The sequence below is a fragment of the Planococcus citri genome, chromosome 2, assembly GCF_950023065.1.
Source record: "Planococcus citri chromosome 2, ihPlaCitr1.1, whole genome shotgun sequence".
NCBI lineage: Eukaryota > Metazoa > Arthropoda > Insecta > Hemiptera > Pseudococcidae > Planococcus > Planococcus citri.
In genome coordinates, this window is record NC_088678.1 from 80,046,336 (window position 1) to 80,073,635 (window position 27,300).

At 36.5% G+C, this 27,300-nt stretch overlaps 5 protein-coding genes across 5 annotated transcripts in view; 4 read left to right on the forward strand and 1 right to left on the reverse strand.

The window, feature by feature from the left end:
- The window catches only part of LOC135837960 (roundabout homolog 2-like), a 638,803-nt gene that overhangs the window by 334,850 nt on the left and 276,653 nt on the right, over window positions 1–27,300 (reverse strand). The window lies entirely within an intron of this gene.
- Window positions 306–3,308, forward strand: LOC135837929 (uncharacterized). Its single transcript, XM_065353373.1, has 2 exons — window positions 306–536; window positions 959–3,308. Exon 2 carries the CDS (start codon window positions 990–992, stop codon window positions 3,102–3,104), a length of 2,115 nt encoding a protein of 704 aa, XP_065209445.1. The 5' UTR covers window positions 306–536; window positions 959–989; the 3' UTR covers window positions 3,105–3,308.
- On the forward strand, window positions 5,204–8,979 carry LOC135834573 (uncharacterized). The gene is made up of 2 exons (XM_065348490.1): window positions 5,204–5,585; window positions 6,791–8,979. Exon 2 carries the CDS (start codon window positions 6,821–6,823, stop codon window positions 8,900–8,902), a length of 2,082 nt encoding a protein of 693 aa, XP_065204562.1. The 5' UTR covers window positions 5,204–5,585; window positions 6,791–6,820; the 3' UTR covers window positions 8,903–8,979.
- Window positions 10,435–18,617, forward strand: LOC135837932 (uncharacterized). Its single transcript, XM_065353377.1, has 2 exons — window positions 10,435–10,734; window positions 16,386–18,617. Exon 2 carries the CDS (start codon window positions 16,399–16,401, stop codon window positions 18,445–18,447), a length of 2,049 nt encoding a protein of 682 aa, XP_065209449.1. The 5' UTR covers window positions 10,435–10,734; window positions 16,386–16,398; the 3' UTR covers window positions 18,448–18,617.
- LOC135837933 (uncharacterized) lies at window positions 21,739–24,789 on the forward strand. The gene is made up of 2 exons (XM_065353378.1): window positions 21,739–22,140; window positions 22,345–24,789. Exon 2 carries the CDS (start codon window positions 22,366–22,368, stop codon window positions 24,679–24,681), a length of 2,316 nt encoding a protein of 771 aa, XP_065209450.1. The 5' UTR covers window positions 21,739–22,140; window positions 22,345–22,365; the 3' UTR covers window positions 24,682–24,789.

Below are 27,300 nucleotides of genomic sequence, written 5' to 3' on the forward strand. Positions count from 1 at the left end.
TATGTACAGTTGGTGAACGATAAGTATCACCACTGTCGGGCTTAACTTTATTAAAAAACTACCTTGAAGTGATGATAATTGAACCATCTAACGATTAATATTATGGAAATGTAGTACGTAATGGAATGTTATATAATTTCTTTTCATCTTTATAAAGCAGAACAGAGTTTGAGTTATCAGTTATCACACTAGAAAAATAGAACAAGTCGAACGAAGTATTTCCGACTGTACCCGATGACTTCCGAGTTTTTGCACCGGAAAAAAAAACTAGTGTACTTTAACGTCTAGTCCTTCCTCGCGTCATTCATCTGATATGCTAGTATCGATTCTAGATCATATTATTTTTGTCGATGTTAGCTGGTCGTAATATCGCAGCTCCTAAGTACTCGTACGCAGTAAACATTCGTACTAAGACCTGATAAGTGTGTGCTTTTAGTCGTTCATGCTTTTTAAAAACGAAAATTCTGTGTTTTATCATTTAATTAGTTGTGTAATTTCACTGATTCGTGTTCAATTTATGCACTTCATATTTTGAGGTAAGTACAGAACATCGTAGCGTAGAATTTTCATGATTTAAAATGTATACCTCCCAATTTATGATATTCGATTCGTGGTATTCTTATCACGAAAGAAATCTTTTTCAAGGTGTTCTGTGTCTAAAAAATCGCGAAAAGGTTTGAAATTCTCATTCTCAGTTTTCGGAAAACTCAGTAAATTTTACCAATTCCATTCTGAATTGGGGATTTTAGTATACTTGTAAATTAAATTCACTGTGAATAGGAAACATTCTCATAATTGGAGAAATTTTTTCAAACAATGCAAAGCAACGAAAGATCTGAAAAATTGAAAAAAATTTGTGGGGAATAGTCGGAGAATATCGTTTATCTGTAAGGCTAGACACTCTAATTCTCGAGACAAACAGATAGATGTTGATGAAAGTTGTGTCAATTTTTTACAGTTGTTGGCCGTCGCAAAGAGTCGAATTATTGATGAAAATGGACCGAAATCCGATCGAATTACGTTCACTAGCCGCGGAATCTTCATGTATACAATTAGTGTACGAATGGGCAAGCTGTCAAATGTCAGCAATTTATACTTGGAAGAATAACGAAGAAGGCTACGGTACATGCCCGGATCACGATTGGTTAATTGGCCAAATGAACGAAATGCAGATACCCGGCAGTCCAGTGATGCCGGATTCGGTTCGCGATCAAATCGAGGACGAATTTACGTGGATTTTGAAGCAGGTTACCGACTGGATCTGTTATCACCATAAGAAAAATTTCTTCCACGATGAACCGGCATCTTCGTTGAAAGAATATCTGCTGAAATTGATTTGGAAACCAGATCGATCGGGTCTATCGATCGATTACGTGGCTACTGCGAAGAACGTGTTGGCTGGCTCGAATTTCAACACAATGGAAAAGTACAGATTTGCTTGTACCTATTGTTTCCCGGAAGATGTAAGGAAATTGAAAGATATGGCGAAGATAGCGAGGAATTGGTGTTTCGAAAGAGAGCCATTGCTAGTTTATTGGAGTAAATACTTAACCAAACAGTTGCATACGATGAATTTTCCGGATTACGTTCCGATCGAGGTCGTCATGTTTAGAGAAGCTGTGAAAAAATACGATCTTCAGGCACCCGTTGAGTACTTTTTTACAAAATTGAACACCACCGGTCTTAAAATATGGCAATGTTGCGACGTTATCACGAACCCGAAGAGCAAAGGAAGAAAATATCTTAAAGAACTACTACTGTCTCTAATGAACGAACGTGAAAAAGATCTCGTGTACCAAGACAACATGATAGAAATCATTAATACTTTCTTGGAGCAGCGTAACTTCGAAAGTATCGGTCAGATGTACTCCGAATTGAAAGGGAAGTTAAATTCGACGAATTACGCGTCAATTATCGAAGTATTGGCGAAAAACTCGATACGCTATGGTCGCAATTTCAATTCACTGTCATCGTTATTGATGGAAATTTGGAACGACGCAATCGGCAAGGATGGATTCCTGGAAAATGTGAGAGATTTGCAATCGCGTATCGCCATAGAATACTCCATAAAAATCTCCTCGCCTGAAAATCGCCTTAATTACTGTTACGTGAGAGACGAATTTCATCGGCCTTTGGAATTTATTCGCACTTTGGCTTCTGCGTACGATGCGCGAAATTTTCTCAAGTCGAATTTTCATTGGCTGGTAATCTGGCAACCGTTTGCTTCGATAGTCCAACTGATTGACGAATTTCAATTGGATGCCGAAGATGTCGAGGAATTGAAAAGGCATACTCGACATCCCTATAGAATGAGGCGCATTTGTCTGAAATATTTGCAGAGTGGCAAGTTGGACGAATTCAGCGCCTTAGTGTCGTTTTGTTACCAGGGTCATGACGCCATTATAACCGCGTATCAGGAGGACTTATTGATGGATGAAGATGGCTTGAAAGCTCTCGCTCATGGGTTAAATTTTCGGGTCGATTGGAGAATAGTCCACAAATTTGTCAACAATGTGTTTCGCAATATGGAGGGATTCGCGTCTGTCTACACTGCCAGACTGTTGTTTCACGTTTTTGAGAATACAACTGAGTACTTTTTGAGAGAAATGATGGAACAGGGAGAAGCGAACACCATCGTGGAATGTATTCAGACTTTGGTGCCAGACAACGTCAATTTATCGCTGGCCAAGCAAACCTTCGTAGACTCGTATTTAAAAACACTTCATAATGATAGCTATTTCGTTTTCAAACAAGCTACGTTCAATGACATGTTGATTTGGTGTTATGGAACTGATGCAGGCCCTGCACAATTTAAAGAGATGATCAACGTTTCGGAAGTATTCGTTGCTCAGTTGGAGGGCTGCGTAGTGATGAGCGAACCAACATTCAAAATCAGCGATTCGATGGAGGAATTTTTGCATTGGTATTATCCCATCGAGAGTGAAAGGAGAGCTTTTAAATTAGAAATGATTCATTCGAACGACGTATTCGAAACTATCGAGATGCATTTAGCGGAGAGAAGATATCGTCGACGTATGTTGAATTGGTTTTTCGAAAACGACGCCGATAAAATAACGGAATTTATTGCTAAAATATTCCATTAGGTTTGTCAAATGGTGTTCGATAGATGAGTTTTTGAAGTTTTTTGTGTTTGTTATATCGAATTCAATAAAATTTGAATTTCAGTTTATTTTCATTTGTTTATGATTCTCAATTTTTATTTTTTTTTTTCATTCATTATCATAGTTGATCAATTGAGATATGTACGATATGTATTATTACCAATAATAAAATGTGCAATGTGTTTATTTGGGCTGTGCTTCATTTTTCAGTTGATCACAAATATAGGTATTCCAAAAGTTTGGCAAATTTAACGAACCTTTCGTAAATTTCACTCAAATTTGATATACGTTTGAACTTGTTTTGGCGTTTTGATTCAAGTACATAGATACCTATTTTGAATGGGGATGACGTTGACACTAGACATTCATGGATGTCCAATTTTCTAGGCTATCTAGGCGGGACTGAAGGAGGATGAAAAAGTGTCTAGAAAAAAAGGCGAAATAGGAATCAATCGATAATAAATTAAAAGCGTTTTGAACACGAAAATGAAAATCAGCTTCTCAGAGCAAGTTGCAGGAGGGCCTAAAACCAGTTTTTTGTGTTTTTAGCATTTTTAGGATTTACAATTCTCACCTCCTCCTCAACCCCCTGCTTAGGGCAGATGGATAGATTTTTTCGGAAACATTGAATTTTTGATATGTACCTACGAGTATGTTGTATGTACTTTCAAAACCCTGCCACATTTTGGAGCTATAATTTGAAAATGCTAGAAAAAATCCAGGTGCAATACATTTTCGTGATATTTGCAACTTTGAACTTTTCGAGATGGGATTCATAACACCCTGTGGAAAAGGTACCGAGCCTCAAAATTTTGGTTCAAATGTAAAAAAATTTCAAATAAGGTGTCCGTATTGACCTCAAAATTGTCTGAAAATTGAAGAAATCATGTTACACATTTTCCATTTTGAGCCAAAATGTTCTAAATTAATAACATACTTACCTTAAAAAAAAAAAAAACTTGGTTCGCTGAACTAGTTGCCTAAAACATTGTAACTTCCTCGCAGTTTCATGTTTTTTAATTTGATTTTTTATTTTTGGAGGGGGGGGGGTGATTTTTATGCGATAAAAATGTGAATAATAGGTCATGAAAAGTCATGATTTTTTTTATGTGGGAGTTTTGTTAGACAGCTTGATGAAACGCTTGCAATAGTTTTCCAACAAATGCACGTTTGGGAAATCATGCTTTAGCTTAATTTTTTCTATACCTAACAAAAGAAATACTAGATTTGTACGATCCATCACGATTTTGAGATAGCGTTTGTGACACTTGAAAAATTCCATTTTGTGGTCCTCCAAAAGACAGTTGGTCCATTTTCATCGATTGTAGGCGTAACTGGTATTTTTCAAATTTTATTCTTTCAGCCCCCCCCCACACTTAACTATAAAAACATCTCGTACGACGAGAAACCTTCAATAAATTTCACTCAAATTTGATAGGTGTTTGGAATTTAATTTTTTTGGACATGTTTGAATTGGGATTACGTTGACTCGACATTCGCAGATGTCCAAATTTCTAGGTGTGAGTCAAGAGTGATGAGAAGTTGTCCAAAAAAAAATCGAAATGAAATGAAATCAATATTATTTTCTATACGTTCCTTTTCAAAAAAAAAAAAAAAAATTAAAATTAAAATGAAGCCCTATTCCAGTTTTTCCAGTTGACTTGAAAATTTTAAAAATGAAAAATGTGAACCTGCATTTCCTTAGGACTTGATTTCAATACTTTGTAGGCTAAAATTTTCAGATTTTTTATACAAAAAAAATCAACAGTTTCAAGAGTGGGGAGGGGGGATGAAGATTTTTTACAAGCATAAAATATAAGAGTCGCCGTATCGAATTTTATGTTGCCGAAACTTGTACATAATTAAGAGTTAGGCTACCTTGAATTATTTGGAATATTTCAGAGGGGGAAAAAAAATCAGTAACGAAAATGAGAATCGAAAGCAATTTTTTAGAGAAAGTTTATTCACGTTTTCGATTGATATCTACTGTCATAATGGTTTAATCCCATTCACTCATTTAATCAATAGAAATTGTCAAAAATGTATTCCTTGAAAATATAATTGCAAATTTGCTGCTTGATATGGTGATTGAGACAAGCACATACTGGTACAAAACTGGGTTGTGCAGAAGACAAATCGAAAGACATCTGTGCCATAATTCCTGGCATATTTCGAACAAACCTGTACGTGAAATTTTACCTATCTGTTATCTTTATTTTTTTGGACCCTTCCTCGCGTCACGTCATTTGATAAACTAGTCTCGAGTTCGGTGCATATTTTTTCATGTTCGTTAATCGTAATATCACATGTAGCTCGTATGTAAACACGCGTACTGAGACTTAATGTATGTACTTTTACTCGTCCATGTTTTTTAAAAACAAAAATTCGGTATTTTTACGTGAAATCGTATTAGCTGTATAATTTCATTGTTTCGTGTTCATTTTAAGAACTTCACATTTTGAGGTAAGTACAGAACATCGTAGTGTCGAATTTTTATGATTTAGTGTATAATACCTCCCAATTTATGATATTCGTGGCATTCTTATCATGTACGTAAATCAAAGAGCATGCAAAATTTCAAAAGCTAAAATGCATTTTCCAATTATTTTTGTTGAATTCTGAAAAATCCAATTTCAGCCAATGAGAAAAAAATTCAAAATATCAATTTCAGCCAATGAGAAAAAAATTCGAAATATTACTAAAAATTGACGTAGAAAGCTGAAATTTAGGATGTACCCTATTTTCGACCTACCAAATTGATTGGAAACGGTTTCAAACCGTTTTGAGAAATTCTGGAGCCTCCAGCAGATTTTTGAAACTCGAAATTTCCACAAAATTTCATTAAGTGAAGTGGGAAATCCAAAATTCACGCTGCTCTCTGTAACTCAAACACGTTATTGAGTCGACTACCGGCGGGTTTAAGTCATTTTGGAGCCTCCAGCGACGGTAAGTACACCGATTTTGGAAAAAATAACGGATACCTTATCAGCCATGAACGTTGAAAAAGTAGCTGGAAGTTTCGAAACGACTCGAAACCACCTGCCGTCGACTTCATAGCATACTGAAATCAGTTTGCATTGTACGTAAATTTCGGCTTTCCAACTCCATTTTGATGAAGTTTTGTGGAAATTTCAAGTTTCAAAAATGTGCTGGAGGCTCCAAGAATTTTTTAAAAGTCGCTGGAGTCTGCAAAATGACTTTATATGCACAGCACGAGTTGGAGTGCAGCTTGAATTTCGGATTTTCAACTTCATGTGACGAAATTTTGTGGGAATTTTCGAGATTCAAAAAATTGCTGGAAGTTCCAGCGAGTCCTATATTGGAAAGCAAAATCAGCGATTTTGCTCTCAATCAAAATTGTAGTCATTTTGTTTGTAGACCAACTTTTTTTTGGCAAGTTTGTTTTAGCTGTTAAAATGTCCTTACGACGTCCCCTTTAATAAAAATGTTGTACCAGAGGATCGTTGGTGGTGGTGGAGGGGGGGGGGGTGTGCAAATTATTCCTATTGTCATACGCCGGATTAGGTATATGGGAAAGTAAGAGAATATTATCGTTTAGCCAAATAAGACTAAGCACTCGGAGTAAGACTTATTAGGTTAAATTTTGAAGACTCGAGACCAACAGATTGATTTTGATTTTTGATGAAAGTTCTGTCAATTTTTTACAGTTGTTGCCGTCGCAAAGAGTCGAATTATTGATGAAAATGGACCGAAATCCGACCGACCTACGTTCACTAGCCGCGGAATCTTCATGTATACAATTAGTGTACGAATGGGCGAGCTGTGAAATGCCAGCAGTCGATACTTGGAAGAATGAAGAAGGCTACGGTACTTGCTCGAGTCACGATTGGTTAATTTGGCAATTGAACGAAATGCAGTTACCCGGCAGCCCAGTGATACCGGAACTGGTTCGAAATCAAATCGAGGACGAATTTACGTGGATTTTGAAGCAGGTTACCAAGTGGATCTGTTATCACCATAAGAAAAATTTCTTCCACGATGAGCCGGCATCTTCGTTGAAAAAATACCTGCTGAAATTGATTTGGAAACCAGATCGATCGGGTCTATCGATCGATTACACGGCTACTGCGAAGAACGTGTTGGCTGGCTCGAATTTCAACGCCATGGAAAAGTACAGATTCGCTTGCACGTATTGTTTGCAGGAAGACGTAAGGAATTTGAAAGATATGGCGAAGATAGCGATGGATTGGTGTTTCAAAAAAGAGCCATTGCTGGTTTATTGGAGTAAATACCTGACCAATCGGTTGCATACGATAACTTTACAGAAGTACGTTCCGATCGAGGTGGTCATGTTTAGAGTAGCTGTGGAAAAATACGATCTTCAGGCACCCGTTGTGTATTTTTTTACAAAATTGAACGCTAGTCTTAGAATACGGCAGTGTTGCCACGCTATCACGAACTGGAGGAGCAGCGGAATAAAATATCTGAAAGAACTACTGCCTCTAATGAACGAGCGTGAAAGAGGTCTTTTGTACCAAGACAACATGATGAAAATCATCGAGATTTTCTTGGCGCAGCGTAACTTCGAAGGTATCAGTCAGATGTACTCCGAATTGAAAGTAAAGTTGACTTCGACGAATTACGCGCTAATTATCGAAAAATTGGTGAAAAGGTCGATAGACTCTTATCACAATTTCAATTCACTGACACCGTTATTGATGACAATTTGGAACGATGCTATCAGGAAGAGCGAATTTCTCAAAAATGTGAAAGATTTGCAATGGCGTATCGCCGGGGTGCTTGAACATTGCAGTAACTTCTGTGACTTGAGAGACGAATTTCATCGGCCTTTGGAATTTATTCGTGCTTTAGCTACTGTGTACAATCCGCGAAATTTCCTCAAGTCGAATTTTTACTGGCTGGTAGTCTGGCAACCGTTGGCTTCGATAGTCGAACTGATTGACGAATTTCACCTAGATGCCGAAGATGTCGAGGAATTAAAAGGTCATACGCGACATCCGTATAGAATGTGGATCTCTTGTCTAAAATATTTGAAGAAAGGAAAGTTGGACGAATTCAGCGCTTTCGTATCGTTTTGTTACCAGGGCCATGACGCCATTTTAAGCGCGTATCAGAAGGACTTATTGATGGATGAAGATGGCTTGAGAGCTCTCGTCGAAGCGTTAAATCACATCGATTGGAAAATAGTCAACGAATTCGTCAACAACGTGTTTCGTGGTACGGACGGATTCGTCTCTGTGTACACCACCAGACTGTTGTTCCACGTTTTTGGGACAGGATACGAGTTCTGTTTGAGGGGAATGATGAAACAGGGCGAAGCGAACAGCGTCATGGAATGCATTCAGACTTTTGTGCCAGACAACGTTAATTTATCGCGGGCAAAGCAGGCCTTTGTAGACTTATTTTCGGAATACCTCCGTGATGATTGCTCTTTCGTTTTCAAACAGGCTGCGTTCAACGACGTGTTGATTTGGTGTTATGGAAGCGAGGCAGGCGCTGCACGATTTAAAGAGACGATTAACGTTTCGAAAGTATTCGTTGCTCAGTTGGAGGGCTGCGTAATGATGGGCAGACCAACCTTCAAAATCAGCGATTCGATGGAGGAATTTTTGCATTGGTATTATCCCATCGAATGTGAAAGGAGAGCATTTAAATTAGAAATGATTCACTCGTACGGCGAATTCCCAACTATTGCGAAGTTTTTAAAGAAGAGAAGATACCGTCGACGTTTGTTGGATTGGTTTTTCGAAAAAGACGCCGATAAAATAACGGAATTTATGGCTAAAACATTCCATTAAGTTTGTTAAAATATTGTTCGATGGATGAGTTTTCGAAGTTTTTTGTGATGGTTATGTCGAGTTCAATAAAACTTTAATTTGAATTGTAGTTTAATTCATTAATAATTCTGAATCTTTCTCTTTTTTTCATTCGTTATCATAATCATTTGAGGGTTTAGAATTCTCACCGCCCCCTCCTTAAGTCCTTCTTATTGTTAGGCCGGATGGATTGATTTTTTTCGAAAACTTTGAACTTTTGATATGTTGTACTTTCAAAACCCTGTCATATTTGATACCTATTTTGGAGCTGTAATTTGAAAATGCTGAAAAAATCCAGGTACGATACATTTTTGTGATATTTGCAACTATGAACTTTTCGAAATGGGATTCGTAACACCTTGTGGAGACGGTTCCGAGCTCCAAAGTTTTGGAATTTGGTTCAAATGTAAAATAATGTCAAATGCATAATACGGTGCCTGTATTGACCCCAAAATTTTCTGAACATTGAAGAATTTATGTTACACATTTTCCATTTTGGGCCAAAACCTTCTAAATAACGTAGGACCTACCTAGACCTACTAACCTTAAAAAAAAAACAAAAAAAGAAACTTAGTACGCTGAACAATGTTAAGATTTCCTTAGTAAATGCAGCACTCTTCTAGTTGCCTAAAAAATTTTAAAAATAGAAAATTTAAACCTGCATTTTTTTTTTGTTGAAAATTTTGCATTACCCTACTGGCTAAAATTCGTTTGAATAATACCCTTTCATAAGGAGAATTCCCCCCCCCCCCCCATTTATCAGTTCAGAAAAATCATAGGAACGAGATGAAATAAAGGTGGTAAATTTTTTTTGAAAGACTGCCATCTCTGTGTCAGAATTTTTCCAATTGTAAGCAGCACCATTTTTAAGTCATCTTATACATAAGTACATACATACATAGTACATAGATGCTCTCAAAGTGGAAAAAATTGAAGTAAAAATTTTTTCTCTCTTCAGTTTCTTTGTCAGAATTTCGCTTTATACCTACTCGTAGCCAAGCAAATACCTACCTACTTGTAATCCTTTTTTTAACGTTGAGAGAGCCCAAGTTACACTTTTTTTTATCTCCGAGGGTGTGAGTGAAACTGCTGAATGATGTTTTTTAATTGTACCTCTGTATTCCAAGGATTAAAGTGTGAAAATATTGATGATTTTTATTTTTTTTATTATTTTACGAGAGAGATCAAGAGGTATGTACCTTAGAAACGCATACCTATTTGAAATACTGTAGAAAAAAATCAATAATGTGAATATCAACTGAAAAAAATAATGAAAGTAAAAAACAACTACAGTCAGCCGAAGGTTTATCCACTTTTTTGTTGATATCAACATTCAACTTGCACAATGGCTTCATTCCATTCACGTCTTGATTCAACAGAAATAGTCAATGAGCTTGTTCTATCTTGGATAATATGATTACAAAGTTGCTGTGAAATTATACGGTGTGTTGCTGAACCAGTTGATAGTATAGCCTTCAACATTGGTTCAGACGTTCAGAGATATCTGTAGCATTATTTTGCTGGCATGGGTATTTCAAATCAAAAGCGTAAAATTTTATCTCTTATCTCCTTTTTTTTTGTATTATCCTTCCTCGAGTCATTTGTTAGTATTTCATTTTTTCGATCTGGTTATATTGGTCATTATCTCGCGGGTCGTATACGAATATACGTACGGAATTACGGAAACCTAAGTACTTGTAGCCGTTTGTGTTCTTGGAAACCAGAAATATGGTGATTTTGTGTAAAATCGTATTATTTATCGAGTAATTTAATTGTTTTGTGATTGCATTGTGTTATAGACTTGATATTCTGAGGTAAGTTTCGCTACATTTATATGAGTCTTATTGTGCTCCGAATTTACGATATTCACGTAATCGTATTACGATCGAAATGAATTTTTTTCAAAGTGTCCAGTGTCTGAAAAATAACGAAAACGAAAAGAATTCTCATCCTCTGAATAGAGCTTGTACTCGATTACCTGAGTTTTGTACTTAAAACTTAAAAGTTAGCTTTTGTCACTTTTTCCAACGTGTTGTTTGTTAAAGTTATACTTGTTTTCTTACGAAGTATCAAAACATGTAATCTTCGCAGGCATATTTTTAAAAAAAATGATAATAAAAAAATGTTGCTAATATCTATTTTGGTCTTTTGTCAAAGTGTACATTTCTGTCCTGTAAAAAAAAACGTAACCTTATAGCTTATTCAACAGAAATTGCAAAAAAATGGGTGTAGGTACTTAATGTCTTTTCAATGATTACCAAAAAATCCAGCTTTTGGTGAAATTGTCAAAAAATTCGATAAAAATTCTTGCGAAGTTCTAGAAAAATCTTGACTGTTTTTCAAGAAAGATTATGTACTTACCTGAAAATTTCGCTTTTTTACCAAAATTTTGAAAAAAGAAACAGTCTAGCATGCGAAAAAATGGGAATAATTTTTTTTTTCAATGATTGTCAAAAAATCCGATTTTTTGCCAAAATTATTCCAGAAAAATGTCACTGCTTTTCAAAACATTACCTACCTGAGAATCTCTTTTCATCATTTTGGATAAACAAGTAGGTAGGTACTTGAAAAAATCGCGAAAAACTCAGAAAAAGTAGACCAAATTTTTTTTAACGATTACCAAAAAATCCTGCTTTTTGCTAAAATTGTCAGTCTTGCCTTTTTGACCAAAAAAAAAAAAAAAAAAATGCCAAAACACTCTCGCTTTTGGGTAACATTTTGAAAAATTGTCCCCTTTGTGAAAAATTAACTAAAAGTAGTCTTTTTTTAAAAACAAAAAAGTTTACAAAAAGTCTCACTTTTTTGAAAAAATTGCAAAAAATTTAATTGTTTTTCAATAATTGCAAAAAAGTGTTGCTTTTTGCTAGAGCTGTCGATTCTCGCCTTGTGGCAGAAATTATCAAAAATTTTCGCAGTCTTAAAAATTGATCCAAAATTTTGCACTTTAACGAAATGAGACTCCATTTTTTTAAAAAATTGGCCAAAAATCTCGCTTACTTGATGAAAATAATTTCATAAAGGTATCGTTTTTTTTTCGCCATAATAATTGCCAAAAAATCCTACTTTTTGCTTATAAATTTGTCAAAGATCTACATCTTTGTGATTAAATTGGCAAAATATCTTCGCTTTTCCACAATATTCCTAAAAAATGTCCCTTTTTTTAAAAATTTCGAAAAGTTTTACTTTTTTTCTAAATATTTATTCTCTAAAAGTGACGTTTTTTATTGCCAAAAAGCCCTCTCTTTTGGGTCATTTCATGTCAATTCGACCAAAAAAATGCGATTTTAAAAGTCATGTCTTTCGATTTCGTTCAATTTTTTTTTACACTATCCCAGTAGATAAGAAACCCGCAATCAACTTGGTCCTAGCCCCCCAGGGGGCGGGTTGGAGGGCTTCCATTATTTTCACATTATCTCGAGGTACTCAACTTCAGCAGCGCATTCCTCCAAAACTATGATTCTTTGATCAAAACTGATTTTACAGTTCAAAAGGGTATTGAATTTTGAACTTTTTAAGCATTTTGAAATTTCCAAAATTTGAAAGTTGAAATTTCAAAATGGCGCTGTAAGTGAGAGCTACCATTTGAAATTCTGGAAAAATTTCCATACATGTACCTTTTGATGCTTTTTCGAAATATTCAAATTTCGAGATGGAACCTCTTAATGGAGGGGGAGCACCCTCGCCACCAATTCGGGGCAAAACTTTCGAAAAAAAATCTGGGGCATGTGATGTATCGAATTGTATGTTTTTGGTAACTCTGAACACGAATATGACGTTAGATTTTTGATTCGACCCCATCCACGGCCCCCAGCACCTCCCCAAGAGGGGTAATCCCCAAAAAAATGGTTTCAATCGTGTGACACATGAAATAGTATGTTTTCGATATCCCTGAACACGAATATAACCGTAGTTTTTCAAATTGACCTCACCCGTGGCTCCCAGAATCTCCCCTAATCGGTAAAAGCCAAAAAATTGGTTGGAGGCCGTAGATGGGGGTCCAACCAAAACTCTGACGTCATATTCGTATTCAGCGTCACCAAAAACATACTATTTCATGTGTCCCACAAAAAAAAACTCCATTTTGAAGTTTTACCCCATTTTCGGGAGGTACTGGGAGTAGTGGATGGGGTCGAATCAAAAATCGAACGTCATATTCGTGTTCAGAGTTACCAAAAACATACAATTCGATATATCACATGCCCCAGAGGTTTTTTCGAAAGTTTTGCCCCAAATTGGGGGTGAGGGTGCTCCCCCTCCATCAAGAGATTCCATCTCGAAATTGGAATATTTCGAAAAAGCATCAAAAGGTACATGTATGGAAATTTTTTCAGAATTTTAAATGGTAGTTCCCACTTACAGCGTCATTTTGAAATTTCAACTTTCAATTTGGAAGTTCAACTTTCAAATTTTGAAAATTTCAAAATGCTTAAAAAGTTCAAAATTCAATACCCTCTCGAACTGTGAAATCAGTTTTGATCAAAGTATCATAGTTTTGGAGGAATGCGCTGCTGAAGTTGAGTACCTCGAGATAATGTGAAAATAATGGAAGCCCTCCAACCCGCCCCCTGAGGGGGCTGGAACCAAACTGATTGCGGGTTTCTAATCTGCTGGGTGGGTAGATATTGTAAAAAAAATTTGAGCAAAATCGAAAGACATGACTCAAAAACGTTGGTCGAATTGACATAGAATGACCCTTTGGGCTCATTCCACGTCAATTGGACCAAGAAGTGGTGGGTGGGTTCGGCAATTTTTTTGAAATTTTTCGTGTGGAAAGACCTTCCGAAGGGATGACCAATGGTACAAATCGCAGCCCTCTAGCCCATTTTTAACGGCAGCCAGGGGGTGTCAAAGTTTCCAGTGAACCTAAAATATCATCCATTTCAGCAGTGGATTACTCCATAACCGCGATACCTACCGAAATGGAACTTTTTCCCATAGTTAGGGGTTTTAAAAGGCTTTTTGGTGATATCATAAAAATCAGTGTTGCCACTTTTTTCGTACAAAAAATTAGCTCAAAAAGTTTCGAAACGTAGTTTTCATATCGTTCCGTCTCTCGAAAATTCTGAAAAAATATAGTATAGACAATTTTTCATGCTGAACAACATATTAAAAAATTGGGATGGTACCATGTTGCAAAGTTGATTTGAAAAAAATTCTAAGTTTGCGAAAAAATGCGATTTTTTGATTTAAAACATGAAAAAAAGTTTTGAGTGGTGAAGTTGACCCATTTGACCCCTATTTTCACGTATGTGTTGAAAAAGTTGAAAACCCCCTTTCATTCGATGAAATGAACTCCTCACAAGAAAATCAAAATTCGAAAAGATTAAAAAAATGAACGAATTTTCATTTTTTTGTTGCGAGTGTAATTTTTATCAACTTTTTCATGAAATAAGTTAGAAAGATGTCAAAATAAGACGACTGAATAAATTAAAATTTTTTTTTGATGTTTGAAATTGAAAATTGAATTTTTTTGAATTTTGATTTTTTTGTGACGAGTTCATTTTATCTAGTGAAAGGGTTCACTGAAAACTTTGACACCCCCTGGCTGCCTTTAAAAATGGGCTACAGTGCTGCGATTTGCGCCATCGGTCATCCCTTCAAAAGGTCTTTCCACAGGAAAAATTTCAAAAAAATCGCCCAACCACCCTACCACTTCTTGGTCCAATTGACGTGGAATGACCCTCCTAAAAAAAAGTTACTTTTTTCAAAAAATTTGAAAAGTTTTACTTTTTATCTGAGTAAAATATTTATTCTCCAAAAGTGACGTTTTTTATTGTCAAAAAGCCCTCTCTCTTTTGACAAAATTATCTAACAAGGGAACGTCTTGAGGTGTCCGCCTCCGATTTGAACGGGACCGCAATTTTTGGAGAGAGCATGTTTTAAAACTCCCAAATCCAAATTTTCAGCTGCCCAAGTTCATTTTTCGATTTTTGGCGAATTTTTGGAAATCCAAAATTGACTATTTTGGTGACTTATGCTTTTTCTTAAAAAGTACGTACTTGATCAGTAAAAATGTTCAAAATAAGTCCTAAAACTGATATTAACCCCCTAAATCCAAATTTTGCCACTTCCAGCCATTCTGGAGCCTCCAGTGCGATTTTTCAATTTCTCCAGAATTTTCAATTTGCTCCAGAAGGCGTGAATACGAAATTGGGCAGCTAAAAATCGAATTGTGTGTTATACTCGACCGGTTTAACGAATTTATCCAAATTTGAGCCGATTCTGGAGCGGACACCTCAAGAGTGGTTTTTTGACCAGATTTTTTCAAAATAAAAATATCCAAAAACCATAAATTCCTCGTTTGTGAGAAAATTTTTGAAATTTGCGCGAATCGCTGTAATTCGTCACTAATTAACCACTCGAGAGCGAATTTCGCCATTTCCAGCCTTTCTTGGGTCTCCCTTTAATTTTTGGATATTTTTATTATGAAAAAAGCTGGCCAAAAACCCACTCTTGAGGTGTCCCCTCCAGAATCGGCTCAAATGTGAATAAATTCGTTAAACAGTTCGAGTATAACACACAACTCGATTTTTAGCTGCCCAACTTAATATTCACGCCTTCTGGAGCAAATTCAAAATTCTGGAGAAATTGAAAAATCGCACTGGAAGCTCCAGAATGGCTGGAAATGGCAAAATTCGCCCTCGTAGGGTTAGTTCATGACGAAATACTGCGATTCGCGCAAATTTCGAGAATTTCCTCGCAAACGGTAAAATTTTGATTTTTTTTGGATTTCTTATTATGAAAAAAGCTGGTCAAAAAATCACTCTTGGGGTGTCCGCTCCAGAATCGGCTCAAATGTGGATAAATTCGTTAAACAGGTCGAGTATAACACACAATTCGATTTTTAGCTGCCCAACTTCATATTCACGCCTTCTGGAGCAAATTGAAAATTCTGGAGAAATTGAAAAATCGCACTGGAGGCTCCAGAATTGCTGGAAATGGCAAAATTTGGATTTAGGGGGTTAATATCAGTTTTAGGACTTATTTTGAACATTTTTACTGATCAAGTACGTACTTCTTAAAAAAAAGCATAAGTCACCAAAATAGTCGATTTTGGATTTTCAAAAATTCGCCAAAAATCGAAAAATGAACTTGGGTAGTTGAAAATTTGGATTTGAGGGTTTTAGAACATGCTCTTTCCAAAAATCGCGGTCCCGTTCAAATCGGAGGCGGACACCTCAAGAGGTTCCCTTGCAAGTCTTATTTTTCTTTTTGGCAGAAATGTTCTGACTGAACGTAGAAATCAGCCCCCCCCTCCTTTCACTACTTTGAGTATAATACTTAATTGATTTTTGAAAGATCTGGAAAACTGAAAGAAAAAATGGTAGAGTTTAGTGAATAAAGTAAGAGTAACTCGTATCTAGCTCTGTGAGACTCTTTCTCTGATTTGAGACTTATTGAAGAAAATTCGAGACACTTGAGACAAAGAGGTCGATTTTAATGAATGTATTGATGCTTTTTTCAGATCACTGATAAAAATGAACGACAATCCGGCCAAATTACGTTCACTGGCGGCAAAATCCTCGTGTATACAATTAGTCTACGAATGGGCCGCCAGCTGGAAAACACCAGCAATTGATAATGGGATAAATGGAAAAAGCTACGGTACGTGGTCGGATCAAAATTGGTTTATTTGGCAAATGAACGAAATGCAGATACCCGGCAAGCCAGTGATGCCGAATTCGGTTCGCGATCAGATCGAGTACTATTTACCGTCGATTTTGAACCAGGTCACGCAATGGATCCGTGAACACCAAAGACTAAATTTCTTCCAAGATGAACCGGCGTCTCCGTTGAACGAATACCTGCTGAAATTGATTTGGAGACCGGATCGATCAATCGACTACGCAGCTACTGCGAAAAACGTGTCGGCTGGCTCGAATTTTAACCCCATGGAGAAGTATAGATTCGCTTGTACACATTGTTTCCCGGAGGATGTGCAAAATTTGAGTGATATGGCGAAGATAGCGATGAATTGGCGGTTCGAAGCAGAGCCTTTGCTGGTTTATTGGAGTAAACACTTGACCAATCAGTTGCATACGATAAATGTACCGGTGAACGCTCCGATCGAGTTCGTCATGTTTGATATATCTGCGATAAAATACCGTTTTTGGCCAGCCATCGAGTACTTCTTGGCGAAACTGAACACCGGTGTTAAAATACGGCTGTGTGGTGACATTATCAAGATAGAAGGTGGATTGCTGCATCGTAAAGAAGCGATACTGGCTCTGCTGAACGAACGTGAAAAAGATACCGTGTATCGAGATAATATGATAAATCTCGCGAAGAATTACGAAGCGGTGGGTAATTTCGAAGGTATCCGCCGGATTTACGCCCAACTGAAGGGAAAGTTGAACTCGACGAATTTTGCACTTCTCATCGAAGAATTGGCGGTGCTTTCGATGAAAAATTTCCGCAATTTCAACGCTCTGACACCTTTACTGATGGAGATTTGGAACGACGCCTGCGGCGTCGCAGACTGGTCGACGATCGTAATTGTTTTGCAGTCACGTATCGCCGAAAAATGTGTCGATTTGGTGGACGAAAGTGCGAAATTCAATTTCAGCTCGAGAGACCGATACCACCAGCCTTTGGAATTTTTTCGTGTCTTGGCTTCGTCGTACGAACCGCGAAATTTTCTCAAGATGAATTTTTATTGGCTTGCGATCTGGCAACCATTCGACTCAGTGGTCGAATTAATCGACGAATTTCAATTCGGCACCGAATACGTCGAAGAATTGCGAACAGAGGCTCGAAAAAGTATCGATTTCGCTACTTTGCTGTTCTTAGAGGGTGGTCAGTTTGACGAAATGAATCGTTTCGTGTTGTTTTGTTACTCGGACCGGAACTCGGACAGAATCAGCTACCTGAGGTTCATCCTAACTGTCGAGGATGGCGTTACAGCTGTTGCCGATGCGTTAGATCATATCGATTGGAGACGCGTGCACGAATTTGTCAACAGCGTCTACGATGATGACGTTGAATTAAGGGAAACTACTAATTATCTACTGATTTTGAATGCTGTGGTAAGAGAGCTGCCCTTTTTCGAGCAAATGATGCAACGAGACGAAGCGGACAGCGTTATAGATTGTGTTGAAACTTTCGCATCTAATCGACAAGACCATTTAGCGATTGTGAAATCGGCCTTCATCGATTTACTTCACGAATACCTGGATGATCACCAAGATTTCGTTTTTAAATCGGCTACGTTCACCGAAGTGTTGATTTGGGCCTGTGATGGGTCTGAGGCAGACGTTGCGCAATTTAAAGAGAACGTCGATATTGTGAAGACTTTTATGACTCAATTGAAAAGCTGCGTCGACGAATATACCTTCAGTGCGACCGATTCGATGGATGAGTTTTTGCGTTGGTATTACCCGGTCGAAAGCGACAGAAAGGCTTTTAAATTGGAAATGATTAACTCGCACGGTGAATGTGGAATTATCGGCGAATGGCTGAAACAGAGAAGGTATCGTCGACACATGTTGCGTTGGTTTTTTGAGAAGGATACGGATGAAATGATGTAAATTTGCGACTAAGATAGTATGTACCAGTAGGTTGGATGTGGTTTTTGAAGTTGTTAATGGATGATAGTGATATCATTTATCTCGTTTGTGAATTCTAAGCTTTTTTAAAAAAAAATTGTGTATTTAAATTATTGAAGTGACGTAATAAATGTGTGATATTTTTACCTTGAGATGTGATTTATTTTTCAGAATTTTTCAATGAATTAAATATACAGACACAGTCGTCTATATGACACCCCTCCCCCCCCCCCCCCGCCGATCCTCTGGGAACACTTTTTTCTTGAAAGGGATCTCATTTGAACTGGACGAAGCTAGATCGAAAGAGCATGCAAAAATTTATCACCAGCCAAAATTTCAATAGTGCTAATTTTCGATTTTTGGTAAATTTTTGAAAATCTAACTTAGGCCAAAAATGAGAAAAAAAAATAAAAATTTTACCAAATTGACCTAGAAAGCTGAAATTTAGTATAAACCTACATTTTCGACCTCCCAAATCGATTGGAAACGGTTTCAAACCTTTTTGAGCAGTTCTGGAGCATCCAGCAGCTTTTTAAAATCAAAGTCAGGCCAAAAATAAGAAAAAAAAAAGATCAAAATTTGTATCAAATTAACCTAGAAAGCTGAAATGTGGTATATACCATATTTTCGACCTACCAAATCGATTGGAAACGGTTTCAAATCGTTTTGAGTAGTTCTGGAGCCTCCAGCAGTTTCTTAAAATCAATGTCAGGCCAAAAATGAAAATAAAAATGTTTACTACCCTAGAAAGCTGAAATGTGGTTTAAACCTTATTTTCGACCTGCCAAATCGATTGAAAACAGTTTCAACCCGTTTTGAGCAGTTCTGGAGCCTCCAGAAGATTTTTGAAATTAAATTTAGGCCAAAAATCATGAGAAAAAACTTAAAATTTTTACCAAATTGTTCTAGAAAGCTGAAATGTGGTATAAGCCCTATTTTCGACCTGCCAAATCGATTGAAAACAGTTTCAAACCGTTTTGAGCAGTTCTGAAGCCTCCAGCAGATTTAAAAAATTAAAACAAAAAAATCAAAATTTTTATCAAATTAACCTAGAAAGCTGAAATATGGTATAAACCCTATTTTCGTCCTGCCAAATCGACCGGAAACGGTTTCAAACCTTTTTGAGCAGTTCTGGAGCCTCCAGCAGATTTTTAAAATCAATGTCAGGCCAAAAATTTAAAAAAAAAATCAAAATTTTCACTTACCAATCTGACTTTATATTTTCGACTTGCCAAATCGATTGGAAACACGTTTCAAAACGTTGTGAGCAGTTCTGGAGCCTCCAGTTAGAAATTCATATTTTTCAAGAAATGTTACAAGATCTGTGCGACTTATGACTTCAGCACCTACTGTACATAGTTAATTTTGGCATCCTAACTTCATATTATGATGAAATTTTCGAATTTAAATAATCTGCTGGAGGCTCCAGTAGATTACAAAAAGTCGCTGGTGGTTTCGCAACGACTTGAAGTCTACCTGCTGTCGACTTCATGGCGTATTGAAATCAATTTGACGAAATTTCAAGTTTCAAAAATTTGCTGGAGGCTCCAAGAATTTTTAAAAAGTCGCTGGAGGCTCCAAAAAGACTCGAATCTACCAGCAGTCGACTCGATAGCGTGTTTAAGTTGGAGTACAGCGTGAATGCCGGATTTCCTGTACTTCATTCGATGGAATTTTGTGGCCATTTCAAGTTTCTAAAATCTGCTGGAGGCTCCGGAACTGCTCAAAACGGTTTGAAACCGTTTCCAATCGATTTAATGGATCGAAAATATAGAGTATATTCCAAATTTTAGCTTTCCAAGTCCATTTGGTAACATTTTGATTTTTTCCCCTCATTTTCGGCTTCGGCCTGAATTTGATTATTAAAAATTCACCAATAATCAAAAATTACACTTTGGCACTTAATTTTTTTTTTTTTTACATTTTGACCGAAATTTTGAGGCTATGAACCTTGCCTTGCCCTCCTTCTCCCCCTCCCCTTTCCACTATGAAAACGATGAAAAGTTCACAAGCATATACTAAAAAGTTTTTAAAATGATCCTCACCTTGAAGAAACATTGCCTTTCAAACTAGTAACTAAAATCCATTTCGTAAAATTTCTCGAAAGTAAGTATTTTATTTTGTAATTAATCACTTACATACTTTATATAAATGTTCTGCTTCTTGGGAGCAGGGTGCACTTATTTTTGAAACATGTAATGCAAGATTGTTCTTACCTGAAACAGAAATACACAAAGAATTAGTTTTTTTAAATTTTATTCTAATCTAATGACAATTACGTTAATCAATTACAGTGTAAATAAATCCGCAAACTGTGTTAAGAAGTGCGGTAATGATAGATGACAAAATATCGTTTACATGGAGAATAAGCATTGAAGGTCCAAGGTATGGAATCTTGGGAGACTCCTGTATCGTATTATTTTCTCTTTAGAGAAGTTGTTGCAAGTCTCACCATTTTGGATTTTGATTATTTGTACGTACCCTATTTTCAAGGAAGGATTTTAGCCAACTGTTGTCTTAATAGAATTTTGATTTTTCGTCAACATTTTCCGGAAGTAGGTACCTATTTTTTGACATAATATTCAAATGATCGTAATTTTTGCTTTACCTGCGTGAAAAGTCCTATTTTTGGCTAAACAAAAGTACTATTTTTTTCAAAATTGATTGAAATCTCTCCTTTTTTTCTTTTTTCCCCTCAAATTCTTTCATTTTTTCAGTTTTTATGAGATTTTTTGGCATTTTTGAAATTTTTCTCGTGAACATCACAAAAAAAGTCTTGACTGTTCAATTTTTGTTAATTTTCTGTAAAAATGTTAAGTTTCAACTCGAATAGAATTTGACATCGCCCCTACTTCTCCCTCCACTCAAGCTCTCAAAGTTTAACATTGGAAAAGTTTTGCTGCCAGGTGTTCTGTTTATTTCTATTTTAAGATTCCAACATTCTAATTCCCCATTTCAGCTTTTTTTTTCATCACTTTGAATTTTTTTAATATTCCTGTTTTTTGAACAGTTTTCCACCTCCCCCCCCCCCTAAAAAAAGGTGTTGATTAAATTTTGATCCACCACTTCCATTCAAGTTGAACGATTTGAATTAATTTCCAATGAGGAAAGGGAATAAGTCTGTCGATGCGACGACGTATTGCTCGAATTTTGAAGATGCTGAACGCTGAACATGAATAATTATCATCGTTTCATTTTATTTGATCCGACTCACTCCAAACTCCAAATTCCAAATGGAGGTAGGTATCATTTTCTCGAAGTAGCTAAATTTTGGTGTACATTTTTTGGTCCATTTCGTGCCTTCGTGGGAATCTTCTGTTGCCAGTCGGCGCAAAAGTTCGTATTTTAGCGATGAGGGGAAAGGAGAGGTAATTCATTCGTATTTTGTGTAAAGTAATTGGAATCAGATTAACGTTTTTACCCACATACTTCTTTGGTTGAATAGACTCGATGTTTGATTGAAACTTGAACCGGTTCAAATTTTCGTATTCTCCTGTTCGGTGTTCGATTTCATAGTTTGTATCGTTATCAGGTTGTTTGTGATAAGGTTCCCTGATATTGATAGTTTTCTGTGTGATCATATTTCGTCGTTAATGATAATGAGTGAAAATTCTTCGAAATAGTGAATTTTTCCATCATATCTGGACTAAAGATTTAATTACTTCACTTATACGAGTAAGTGCATGAAAAATAATTATAGGGCAAGTGCAATTATCTAGTCTTCGATAAGAATATAATCCTAATGTTTTTACTTTCTGTGTGGTTCGTTTGAAATGCTCATTCGATAATGCAGCCAATTGCAATACCTATGCATCGAAATATTGTCATTTTGAATTTGATAAGTTTAGTAGGTAATTCCATAATTTGAATGTTTCTTAGATCGAATTTCAACCGAAAAAAATGCCCTCGACACCGGCGAAATTGAGTTCGTGGGCTGCAAGATCGCTGTGTATTCGATTAGTCTACGAATGGGCGAACAGCGACATGCCAGTAAACGATATTATTTGGAGGAATGATAAAAATGGCCACGGTACTTGCGTAAATCACGACCTATTCATTGATCATATGTACGAAATGCGAGTACCATCGACGATCATCGTTCCACATCTGATTCGCGATCAAATCGACCAGAATATCACTTCGATCTTGGACCACGTAAAAGACTGGATTCGGTATCATCATTCTAAGAATTTCTTTCACGACGAACCATCGTCTCCTGTGAACGAATATCTGCTGGGGTTGGTTTGGAACGATGAGAGTCGTCGAATTGACTATACAGCTTCGGCCAGGAGTATGCTGACAAATGAGAAGCTTACGTCGATGGAGAAATTCCGATTCGCTTGTACGTATTGTTTCGTCGAGGAGATTACAAAGTTACGAGATTTGGCCGAAATCGAGATCACGTCGGATTGGAAATTCAGAGACGAGCCTTTCGTGGTGTATTGGAGCAAGTATTTGAAGGGCGAACTCGGTACGATATATTTACCGGGTATTTTCTCGATCGAAGTTTTAATGCTGGAGAAAGCGCTGAACGATTACGGTCTGTGGTCGTCTATCGAGTATTTTTTCAGCAAAGTCGATGCTCTGAACCGATTCCGTCTGCTGAACGAGTTCGTAAACCAGAAAGGGGCCGAGCATCTTGAAGAATTATTGAATAAATTAGACGACGACGACGAATGGATCTCAGCTTGTCGAAATTCGATCGATAAAATCTTGAAAGACTGCGCAGAATCGGGTCGTTTTGAGCAAATACCTCACGTTTGGAATCGATTCAGAGGTGGAATAGATTCGAAGACTTTGGCTCGTATCGTCGAACAACTGGTACCGCTGTCGATGAAAAATAAGCTATATTTTAACGCTCTGACTCCGATATTGATTGAGATTTGGTCGACTGCCGGAGCTGATCTGAGACAATCGGCCATCGAAGACGAATTATTGGCTCGTGTTGGTAAAAAATGTGCCCATATGATCGATCACGATAACGAATTCGATTTGTGCGCACGTCGAGAGTACAACGACCCCTTGGAATTAATTCGTACGTTGCTTTCTTGCGGCGATAGAAGACGTAGAGAGGTGTTTCTTCGTGATAATCTTCATTGGCTGGTGATCTGGGCTCCTTCGACTTCCGCAGTGAGGGAATTACTCGAGGAGTTTCTGTTCTGGTCTCGAGACGTTGTGAATATAGTGCGAGAAGTCAAAGATTCGCCGCAGTTGCGTTTCAGTTGTTCGAAGCTGATACGAATTGGCGAATTCGATCACTTCGACAAGATCGTATTGTTTTTTCTATCCCATTTAGACGAATTGGATGACGTGACGGAAAATACCATCAGTCAGTATAAGCTGAGCTTTGTCGATAATGGCGACGGTTTCCGGGCACTGCGGGCTAATTTTTACTCCAGTGATTGGAGAACAGTGAGCAGATTCGTCTACACGACGTTTCGATCTTCGAACGTGGAATTGTACGAATTGAGGAGTATTTTAGTCGACGATAGGATGCAGATGGATTCGTCTACGAGAACGTATCATTTGCGAGAGAAGTTCAGTCGAGGCGAAATGAACGATGTCGTAGAGATTGGTAAAGCTTACTTTGCAGGATCTGCCAGATACGCTTGGTTTAAGACTAGATGCATGGTCGAGCTATTCTGGTGCATATTCGGCGATTCGAATGGTATGAATTTCAATCGAGCAAACGTGCAGAATTTTTTCACTTGGTGTTCGGCTGAATCCTATAAGGTATGGTTGGAGGAAAGATTATCCGCGCAACCGGGCTTGTTAGCTAGGGCTTTTCTGGCTCAGCTGAAGGGTTGTGTTGATGAGTTCACTTTCGAAGCGAGCGATTCGATGGAGCAGTTTTTGCATTGGTGGTTTGCGGCCGAATCGGAGAAACGACAGTTTAAACGTGATATGATCCATAGATATACCGAGTTCGAGCAGATTGCAGATTTATTGAAGCAGAGGAAGTATCGTCAAGGGGTGTTGAACTGGTTTTTCGACAACGACGCCGAGTTCGTGCAATGTTTCGTGATTTTTTGTAGCGCTGCCAAAGTAAGGGTGCCAACGGTGGGCCGAGGCCAAAATGAAAATATTAATCGAGATGAACGTAATAGTCGAGATGAAGATGAAGATGATTACTCGTTTTGCATTATGTACTTTCTGGTCCTTTGTGCGGTGATTTCTTTACGTATATGGTATCACTTTTATCGTGGCAACAACTAGAGAGGCTACGAATGGCAGTTGGTTATTTTTGTACGTGATTGGGTGTTTTTGATTTTGAGTCGTGTGTGTTTTTGCTGAACTTCTAGTCACATTGGAGTTTATGATTTTTTGTAAACGCGTTGCTTTATCAATTTTATTAATGTTTTTGAGTTTTATTATTTATTTTGAAAATATTGTTCGGGTTAAATTAAGTATTTTGTATCACCAGAACAATATGTATTTTTTTTTAAAATTTTATTTTATGAAATCTTGTGAAAATAAAGATGCTAGAATTTTTAATTGGATAGAATGTTCAATTTGTAAGTCTCTCGACTGTTACTATTTTGTTTTGTGTGTGTGAAAAATGACTACTAATTATTGTTGAAAAGCCGCATTTCAATTTCGCCATTTTCAACGAAGCTGGTTAGATTTGTAGTCAAGGGGAAGTAACTAAATTATGTTGTTACTTCAACAAGAAAACCTCTTGGCCACTTGGTCACCGATTTCACTACCGTTTTTTTTTTACCAGAACCAACCATAGCTTACCCAAAAATATTCAGTTGCTCGGGCGAAAAATTGAGGATTACCTTATGTGGGAGTGGTTTTGAATTTTCCAAAATAGTTCAAAAAATAATTGGTGGAAACTGATTGGCTAGTGAAAACGCATAATTATGTATTTTTGATCATATATTTGAAGTATTATGCAACCAGTTTGTAGAGGCAGAGGCGCAATTTTAGCCTTATTTCAAATTGTAGATTTTTTGGGGGTCTAATTTTTTATTTCTTCTATTGCATTGAAATTTCGTAAATATGTGATTGGATAGCTCTATCTAGCCTTCGCCCCCGAGAGTTTTTCTAGGTCAAGTTTTTTTTGTTAAAATTGCAAGAAAATTGTCTGTCTGTTGTGAAAATTCCAAAAACGTTTATACTTTTAGTGAAAAATGCTAAGAATTTGTACTTTTTTTTGCAAAATGTTTGAAAAAGAATTGTTTTTATAAAAAAATAGAAAAAATTTTTAAAGAAAGTCCTGTTTTCCTGTTTTGCTTATTTGCTGTTAATTTTTGCTTTCTTGGCGAAATTGCAGAAAACTCATGTTTTTTTGCCAACCTTGCACTTTTTTTTGGGTTGATTCTTGACCTTGATTCTTGTACTTTTGAAAAAATTTGAAGAGAATCCATGTTTTCGAGCTAAAATTGTAAAATATTCTTGTTTTGCTAAAATTGTTGGCATTTTTTGACTTTTTGGCAAAATTTCAGAAAGTTTCGTCATTTTTGCCTGAATTGTAAAAAAATCCATGTTTTTTTTACAAAATTTAGATAAATTTTCTTTTTTTTTGAATATAAATTAGTTACAAAAGAAGTAGTTACTTACTCATTTTTGTAAAAATTGCAAAAACTTTCAATTTTTGCCGAAATTGTATCATTTTTTTGGTTGCTTAACATTACAAACAAATTGCATTTTTTGTGAAAAATTATTAAGGGATTTTTTGGAAAAATTTAATGAAAAATTCCTCTTGTTTGTAATAAGCTTTGAAAAAGAGTTCTGTTTTGCTAAACTTGCTTAATTTTTTTTTTTTTTTAAATAATACAGCAAAACTGCAAAAATTTGTTTTCTTTTGACCAAATGGCAACAAAGTCTTGCGTTTGGTTGTTTGTTTTTTTTGGGAGGGGGGGAATTAAAGAAACACTGTTTTTTTGAACAAAATTGAAGAAAAAAAATCTGCTGTTTTGACAAGATCACAAAAATGCTCAGTTTTTGTCAATTTGCAAAAAATTTTGATTTTTAATTGTTTCAGTTGCAAATATAGAACTTGATTTTGTAAAAATAGCAAAAGAAAAGTCCGTTTCGCTAAAATTACTAAAAATTCTGGTGTTTTTTTTTGGAAACATTGCTCATAAAGTTTTGCTTTTGCAAAAAATGGCGAAAAGTTATTGTTTTTTGTGGAAATTGCGAAGGAAGTCCTGTTTTGCCATACTTGCTGAAAATTCATCTTTACTTTTTTGAAAACAATTGTTACCTACTGTTTGTGTATAAAACAACAAAATCTTGTTCCGGCAAAATCGTTGAAATTTTTAGATTTTTTGGACAGTGGGAATTTCGAGTTTCAAAAATCTGCTGGAGGCTCCAGAACCGTTCAAAACAGGTTGAAACCGTTTCCAATCGATTTGGCATGTCGAAAATAGGGTTTATCCCAAATTTCAGCTTTCTTGATCAATTTGGTAAAATTTTAATTTTTTCCCGCATTTTTGACCTGAATTGAATTTTCAAAAATTCACCAAAAATCGAAAAATGCACTTTAGCACTAGAAATTTTGACAGGTGATAAATTTTTGCATGATCTTTCGATCTACCTTTGTAAAGTTTGAAAAAGTTCGTGCAAATCCTATGCTAAAATGTAAAACTTACGATTTCGGCTGACCTGTCAATCAAAATTGCCGCCATTTTGTAAGTAAGCCCAACTTTTGGGAAATATTATCAAGTAGGCTTGAAATGACAGAAACAAGAATTGAAAGGAACACAGATGCTTTTAACAGCACATAAGTTCAAAATTTCACCAAATTGATCAAGAAAGCTGAAATTTGGGATAAACCCTATTTTCGACATGCCAAATCGATTGGAAACGGTTTCAACCTGTTTTGAG

Coding starts and splice junctions, on each gene's coding strand:
- LOC135837929 (XM_065353373.1), top strand. CDS start 990: ATGAAAATGGACCGAAATCCGATCGAATTACGTTCACTAGCCGCGGAA.
- LOC135837933 (XM_065353378.1), top strand. CDS start 22,366: ATGCCCTCGACACCGGCGAAATTGAGTTCGTGGGCTGCAAGATCGCTG.
- LOC135834573 (XM_065348490.1), top strand. CDS start 6,821: ATGAAAATGGACCGAAATCCGACCGACCTACGTTCACTAGCCGCGGAA.
- LOC135837932 (XM_065353377.1), top strand. CDS start 16,399: ATGAACGACAATCCGGCCAAATTACGTTCACTGGCGGCAAAATCCTCG.